Genomic DNA, 8,664 nt, shown 5'->3' with positions numbered 1-8,664 from the left:
CAATTTCCTTTATGTATATTTCAGCTAACCTTTCCATAGAATAAGTTATGTTTATCGGAATAAAGTGAGCAGACTTAGTTAATCTATCCACAATGACCCAAATGCTATCGTACCTTTTTGGAGTTCGAGGTAAGCCTACAACAAAGTCCATAGAGATGCTATCCCACTTCCATTCGGGAATACTCAAAGGTTGCATCAAACCTGAAGGTTTTTGATGTTCTACCTTAGATTTTTGGCAAGTCAAACAAGCATACACAAATTCAGCAACATCTCTTTTCATTTTAGGCCACCAAAATATCTTCTTGAGGTCCTTATACATCTTTGTGGCTCCAGGGTGAATACTTAGACAACTCCTATGTCCTTCCTCTAAGATCATCTTTCTTAACTCCTCTACATCGGGAACACAAATCCTCTCCTTAAATCTCAAAATTCCATCCACACCTATTTTAAAGTCAGGTTCTCTCCCTTGGTCAATCGACTGTAACTTATCTAAAAGATACAAATCCAACTTCTGACTCTTTTCAATCTCTTCCAATAGTCCACTAGTTACCTTCAACATTCCCAATTTAATACTTTCTGGTGTCACTTCACAAACTAAACTAAGGTCTCTAAATTGTCCCAACAACTCACTATGCTTAACCATTAAAGCGGACACACTCAAAGTCTTCCTACTCAAGGCACCAGCCACTACATTGGCCTTTCCAGGGTGATATTTAAGCTCAAAATCAAAATCTTTAAGAAATTCCATCCACCTACGTTGTCTCATGTTCAACTCCTTCAGATCAAAAAGATACTTAAGGCTCTTGTGGTCACTAAAAACCTCAAATCTAGATCCATATAAATCATGTCTCCACATCTTAAGTACAAAGACAACTGCTGCTATTTCTAGGTCATGGGTAGGGTAGTTTCTCTCATGACTCTTCAGTTGCCTAGAAGCATATGCTACTACCTTTCCATCCTGCATAAGTACTCCACCTAACCCGGAACCACACGCGTCACAATATACTACAAAGGGTTCACTCAGGTCGGGTAATACTAAGATTGGTGCAGAGGTCAATCGTTTCTTAAGCTCTTGGAAACTATTCTCACAATGAGTATCCCACACGAACAATTCCCCTTTCTATGAACCTACGATAATAACCGGCCAATCCTAGGAAACTTCTAATCTCAGTCACTGACTTAGGTGCTTTCCATTCTAATACACTATCCACCTTGGCAGGATCAACGGCTATTCCACCTTTTGAAATTACATGTCCTAGGAAACTTACTTCTTCTAACCAAAATTCACACTTAGACAACTTGGCAAATAATTGTTTCTCCTTAAGGGTTTGCAAAACTATTCTTAAATGTTCGCTATGCTCCTCCTTAGTCTTAGAGTACACTAAGATGTCATCTATAAACACAACCACAAATGAGTCTAGGTAAGGATGAATGATCTGGTTCATATAATCCATAAACACTGCTGGTGCATTAGTCACACCAAAAGGCATAACCAAATACTAATAATGGCCATAAAGGGTTCTAAAGGCGGTTTTAGGGATATCAGAAGACTTCACTCGGATCTGATGGTAACCTGATCTCAGATCAATCTTACTAAACACACATGATCCTCTTAATTGATCCATAAGGTCATCTATCCTAGGTAGCGGATACTTATTCTTAATTGTCACTTTATTAAGTCGACGGTAATCCACACATAACCTCATAGAGCCATCCTTCTTCTTAACCAACAACACAGGTGCACCCCATGGTGAAACACTAGGTCTAATAAATTGTTTATCTAAAAGCTCTTCCAACTGCTTCTTAAGCTCAGACAATTCTAAGGGAGACATTCTATATGGTGCCATGGATATGGGTCCAGTACCTGGTACAAGGTCAATGCTAAACTCGATCTCACGCTCTGGTGGTAAACTAGTGACATCCTCAGGCAGTAAACTTGGTTGTTTCCACACCTCCTAAAACTTTGGCAGTAAATTTGGCATGTTTACATTGTCAAATAACTATCCATAATAGGGATTTCTTGGTTAATTTGATTTTTTTACTTCTACAATCACTCGAGGTCATTCTCGGCATGGATTATATGTCGTATCATTATGTGATCTTGGATTGTGCTCGCAAAATGGTTCTTTTTCCCCGAACCAAGAGTTGTTAAGTTTCTAGCTGTGACACCCTAAACCCCAAAATAATATATATAACAATTTATATCAACAGTAGAGCGCCACGATCAGGCTCATTTAGTTGTAGTTCCCCGGAATCACTAGGCTTGTCAAGCCCTACCTATATGATGACAAAATAATCCCCACTTCACAAATTCTTAATATTTATTTTCTCCCCTCGTTGGCATATGGTGCTCCATTAAGGCCTTCATCTCAAACACAAATTGGAATCACAGTATTCTCATCACAATTTATAACATCACTATCATTAATCACACATCATCACATATACTCATCACAATCTTATAACATCAATCTCATGAATCATACATCATCATATAGACTTATCACAAATTTATAACATCATTATTATTAATTATACATCATAATCGCATAAAACTTATCAAAATGCATCCACCTTTTATTATCACATCACCTAAACATGTCTAATCAAACATATACATAAAATTCATTCGACATCCAATATCACAATAGTATCAAATATCACACATTTAACCATAATAAATCAAATATCACAATAATATCAAATGCCACACATTTAACGAAATTAAATCAAATATCACAATAATATCAAATGCCCAACATTTAACGAAATTAAATCCAATATCACAATAGTATTAAATACCACACATTTAACGAATCAATCAACACCTTATAAGTATTTCTATTTCATACTTTAATCTCACAATTTCTATCTTGCGTATTAATTAATTTATCACTCAAAGGGCTATTGTCGTACATAGCGAGCCCCAGATGAATCGTTGGGAAATACAGTTTTCCCGTTCATCTCACAATATATTATACTCATGAATTCAAACGCTCTCTCACCCTTACCATATTTCGATGCTTTCACACATGAGTACGATTCCACGAGCAAATAATCTTTGTTATTTGACTTTTGTCCTTCAATCGATCTAACTCGACAGTTTATGGGTAAACTTCAAAAATAAATTATGAGAAGATTCTCTAAAAACTAAATTCGATATTCGGTCAAGGAAAATTACCTTAAATCAGAAAACCAATCAGTGGATAATACAGCCACTTTTCACAAGGGCGTTTTGGCGTTGGTTTCACTCAAATCGGGCTTATGGTGAAGGAGAACGATGTAAAATAACGAATTCTACAAACGGAGAAGTCGGATATTTTAAAGAGAAATTGGGGTTATTAAAAATCTCGAAAATTATGTTTAATTGACGAGTTAAGTGAATGAAATAACATACTCAAATTTGGGTAAAAATGGAGAAAGTTTTCTGGAACAGTTATCGATCACCAATGTCAAACGATAGGTTATTGTTGTGTTTTCTCTTTGGTTTTACGGCTGCCCTTCCGACTCCCTTCCCCTTTTTTGGTTGTTTTATTTTATTAAAAATTAGGGTTCATACATGAATCAAACACATTGGTCCATTTTTTTATGTTTTTGTTTTACTATTATTATTTTTATTTTGCTAAAACAAAATTAATAATTATTTAATCTCCTTTTTAATATTCTTCCAAACACAATTTTTCAAACATTACTAATATTTTACAAATTACAGTAATTAAAATAATCAATATATAAAAAAAAATATATTACTAATAATTAAAACTCTCATATTAAAAATAATCTCTACAGTTATATTTATTTCTCAAAATACTCACATTATAATAATACCAACATATTAAAAAATAGTCAAAATTATAAAATAAATAAATATAACATCAATATTTTATTTTAATTACTAAATCATAATAAATATATATAAAATCACAATGTCATAACAAGTATATAAAAATAAACGAAATCAAACACAATATCAATTCTATCTCAAAATAATTATTTATAAAAAAAAATAACTAAAAATAGAAAATAGTTTCAATTATAACTACGTGCATAATTAACATCAGTCAAGTGCACACAAAAATATTACATTAATTGGATACGCATATATACATGTAAAATCGCATTAAATCTTTTTCTTTAAAATATTACACTCTAATTGTAACACCCCAAATTTTTAATTAATATATAATAGCAATATTATAATAAATTGTATTATATGTGTATTTGTTGTAGTGTGATAATTTCCTGCGTTTTTTTTATCCTAATGATTTATTTAAATTATTAACAATAAATATAACTATTTAAATTGATATTGGGCAAAGAAAAATAAATAAATAAGAAATAAAAAGGTGTACTAGTACACCAGTCTATTAACATTCATGTTAAAAAGGGGGAGCAAATAATAATAATAATAATAATAATAATAATAATAATAATAATAATAATAATAATAATAATAATAATAATAATAATAATAATAATAACTCTAATAATGAGAATGGAGTATTGGCAGATCAGCCATATGACAGACCCGTGTTTCACAATTAGGCTTAATAACAAAACTAAAATTACCAAGCTATATATATATATATATATATATATATACTTATATAGATGATAACCCACCAAAAAGAAAGACCGGAAGAAAAAGAAAAGAGAATATAAGGGATTAGCGCTTCCTGCCTACAACCCAATCACGTTTAGAGACGACGTTCGACGAAGACGCTACAAATTAACATATCAGTCATTTGGCGAAATCTTCAATTGAGGTAAGGGGTGAGATGAGGTTCGATTTTATGAGTATAAAATAACGTGAGATGAACGGGAATACTAAAATTCTCAGATGTTCATTCGGGGCTTACCACGTACGGTTGAGCCCTATTGAGTAATAATAATTAATTAAAATTATATGAATGGTAATAGTGAGAACTAAAATACAATTTAGAAATCTATAGAACTGATGTGGATTAATTTATATTAAGATTGCGTGTTATTTGATTTTATGAGACCGATACTAATTAATATTGTATGAATAATATATACTTGAGTGTTCTTATTACCTGATTGACATTGTGATATTAATTGAATGTGCCACTTAATTGATTCTTTACTATGTGATTGATGAAACTGATTGTGCATGGTGAGTAGTGTAAATAAAATATTTGGATTTTATTGTGATTGACTGTTATAGATATATATTGATGAATATTGTGAAGTCAAACTGAAACGTTTTGAGTTGTGATGATCGAGTAAGTTTGAGATATGTGTTATAGATTTTGGAGTTAGGATTATTGTGTCATCATATAGGGAGGGTTTGACAAACCTAGTGATTTAGAGAAGTACAACTGAATGAGCCTGATTGTGGAGGGCTACAATCGAACTGTAAGGTAAGACTGATAGACCTTGGGGGTACCTCCAGTGGGGAATTCCTAAGTGCATTAGTGGGTTATTCCCTAAGGCCGGGAGCTACCGTGCAACACAAGAGTACCCCGACTGTCGCATATATGTGTCTCGGGTTGAGTTGAGGGGATCTATGAGGACTTGGCCATTCATGAAGTGTCCGTCCACTCTTGTAGTGGCATAGTATCGGGCCTCCTAACCAAGTACTTCAGAGTAGAATGGTATCAAATGATGAAGTATAGAGTATAGGACATGCATAACATTTCATCCTTGTGATTGTCTTATTGTGAATGAATTTGATAAATCGTTGATATTATACACTTGACTGCTTTTGAGGTTGTGATAATTTGATTGCTTGCGTGTTCTCCTCATGTATTTTATACTGTTACATAATTTCGATACTAACCCCTCGTTATTTGTACTTGGCGTTTGCGATGGACGCAGACGAGCCGCAAGCTGCAGGTGAAGACTAATACTCTTGAAGTGTAGGAATTCGTCTTATCTTGAAGACTTTTACTATCTATCTTTTGTTAACGTTATTTCGAACATATTTTATTTTTGGGGATTCCCGTTTTGAAAGTGACATCGGGTTGGGACTACATTTGACCTAATTTAAAACATAAGTATGTGTACATCAAAAAAGATTTTGTTGTCTGATATTGTGATTTCAAGTTGTTAAGTTTGATGGAACCTTTGAATTTATTTGACGTGTTTAGGATGATTTGATACTCTTTATGTTAATAATAAATAAATATGTTTCAGAGTTTGTATATTTAGTTATTTGAAGAATTTCATAGTTTTAAAAATATATAAAAAAAATTAAATTTGTTTTATTTGGGGAATAGGGTGTCACATTAGTGGTATCAGAGCAGGTCTGTCCAACCAGACCGTAAATGTGTTCGCTATGTTTCCTCGTGTACTCTATTACGTGTTCTGTGGTTATGGTCATTATTGTGTTAGTGTTGTAGAGCTAAGTTAGTTTCTCACTTCCCTAAGTGTCTCACTATATTCGATTGGCTTATCTGATTGATGTAGGTAGTGATGGCTAGTGAAAGGAATGATGATGCGATTGAAGGCTTTAGAGTCCATGGCTGGAGTTACAGTGCAGGCTCTCCAAGCTTTGGCTGAATCTCAAGCTACTGCACAAGCCTCTGCGCAAGCTGCTACTCAAGTTGCACAAATTTCTGCTCAAGCTATTGCTCAAGCTACTAGCTACAGTGGTGGCCAAGGAAATGTGCAAATAAATAAATTCATGGTGATGGATCAATTCTACAAGGCTAACCCTCCATCGTTTGAAGGTCACTATAATCCTGATGGAGCTCAAAAGTGGATGCAAGAAGTTGGAAAATTTTCATAGGAGTGGCATGCCCCGAAGGTCAGAAAGTGCATCTTGGTACCTTTATGTTGACGGAGGAGGCTGAACATTGGTGGGATAATGTGCACCAACGTTTAGATAATGTAGGGACTGCAATTACTTGGGCTATATTCAAGAACATGTTTCAAATTACGTATTTCCCTGAAGATATCTATAATAGAAAGGAGATGGAATTTTTTAAATTGGAACAGGGGAATATGTCAGTAGCAGAGTATGCTACTAAGTTCGAGGAATTATCCAGGTATTATCCACTCTATGTTGGAGAGGCAGGAGAAAAGTCTAAGTGCATCAAGTTTGAAATGGGACTTAGGCCAGAGATCAAGAACCAGGTTGGAATGCAAGAGATCCGTGACTTTCCTACCCTAGTGAATAAGAGTAGGATTTTATGATGAGGATAGTCGTGCTGAAAATGCACATTACAGAAACACAGGAACCATGAAGGACAAGAGACCTATGCATCATAATAGAGGAAAACCTTACTCTTTTCCTCCTAGTAAATCTAGAAGTCGTCAGAATTATCAACAATACAGTTTTTCAGCTGGAAAAGGAGCTAGTAGTGGTAACGAAAAAGGAAATGTAAACAGTTATAGTTATGGGAGTGGTAGAGGAAACCCCAATGGACAAGGAGTTAGTAACGGCAATAGTAACAACATGAGTCAAGTCTCGAGCAACAACAATGGTAATAATGGTGATCCAGCTACTCCTATCCGATGTCACAGGTGTGGTAAGCAGGGTCACATGGCATATGAATGTAGAGATGATGGAATTATTTGTTTTAATTGTCAACAACAAGGGCACATTAGCACCACATGCCCCTACCCAAGGAAGACTCCACAACCTGGAAACCAGAGTTCCCAAGCCAACAGACTTAATTCCAATGGAAGAGTCTTTGCCCTCAGTGGTGCAGGAGCGTCTAAGAAAGACAACTTGATCCAAGGTACGTGTCTCATAAGTGATACTCCTTTATTTGTGCTATTTGATTGTGGTGCCACTCATTCCTTTGTGTCTCTTGACTGTGTTAGACGTTTAGGACTACCTGTATCTCGTTTGTAGTATGATTTGATTGTGAATACCTCAACTAGTGATTCTGTTGATATCTCTAGTGTTTGTCTTGACATTTCTATCCATGTGTGTGGAAGGGACTTTAGAGTTCACTTAGTGTGTTTACCTTTGCGTCTGGTTGATGTGATTCTTGGTATGGATTGGCTATCTGCCAACCGTGTCCGCGTAGATTTTTTTAGTAAAACCATTGAATTCATGGAGTCAAAAGAGAGGGATAAGCCTAGCAATATATCTGCCAACCAAGTGAAGGCACTCTTGAGAGAATATGCCCAATTATACTTGATCCTAGCCTCATTGGAATTTGAAGAAAAAGTGGTAATACAAGATGTTCCTATTGTGTGTGAATTCCCTGAAGTATTCCCTGAAGATGTCACTAGTTTACCACCAGAGCGTGAGATTGAGTTTAGCATTGACCTTGTACCAGGTACTGGACCCATATCCATGGCACCGTATAGAATATCTCCCTTAGAATTGTTAAACTTAAGAAGCAATTGGAAGAGCTTTTAGATAAACAATTTATAAGGCCTTGTGTGCCACCATGGGGTGCACCTGTGTTGTTGGTTAAGAAGAACGATGGCTCTATGAGGTTATGTGTGGATTACCGTCGGCTTAATAAAGTGATAATCAAGATTAAGTATCCGCTACCTAGGATAGATGACCTTATGGATCAATTGAGAGGATCATGTGTGTTTAGTAAGATCGATCTGAGATCAGGTTACCATCAGATCCAAGTGAAGCCTTTTGATATCCCTAAGACCGTCTTTAGGACCCGTTATGGCCATTACGAGTATTTGGTTATGCCTTTTGGTGTTACTAATGCACCAGCAGTG

The 8,664-nt window shown here is 35.1% G+C and overlaps 1 protein-coding gene across 1 annotated transcript; it reads left to right on the top strand.

The window, feature by feature from the left end:
* Positions 1 to 6,798: 6,798 nt before the first annotated feature.
* LOC140921121 (uncharacterized) lies at positions 6,799 to 7,161 on the top strand. The gene has a single exon (XM_073371054.1). It carries the CDS (start codon positions 6,799 to 6,801, stop codon positions 7,159 to 7,161), a length of 363 nt encoding a protein of 120 aa, XP_073227155.1.
* The last annotated feature ends 1,503 nt before the right edge of the window (positions 7,162 to 8,664 follow it).

This window comes from Cicer arietinum, chromosome 1, assembly GCF_000331145.2.
Source record: "Cicer arietinum cultivar CDC Frontier isolate Library 1 chromosome 1, Cicar.CDCFrontier_v2.0, whole genome shotgun sequence".
In the NCBI taxonomy this organism is placed as follows: domain Eukaryota; kingdom Viridiplantae; phylum Streptophyta; class Magnoliopsida; order Fabales; family Fabaceae; genus Cicer; species Cicer arietinum.
Note: the sequence above shows the minus strand (reverse complement) of the source record. Positions and strands in the feature narration are given on the sequence as shown.

Excerpts from the sequence above, each read along its gene's own strand:
- LOC140921121 (XM_073371054.1), top strand. The coding sequence starts at position 6,799 with ATGTTGACGGAGGAGGCTGAACATTGGTGGGATAATGTGCACCAACGT.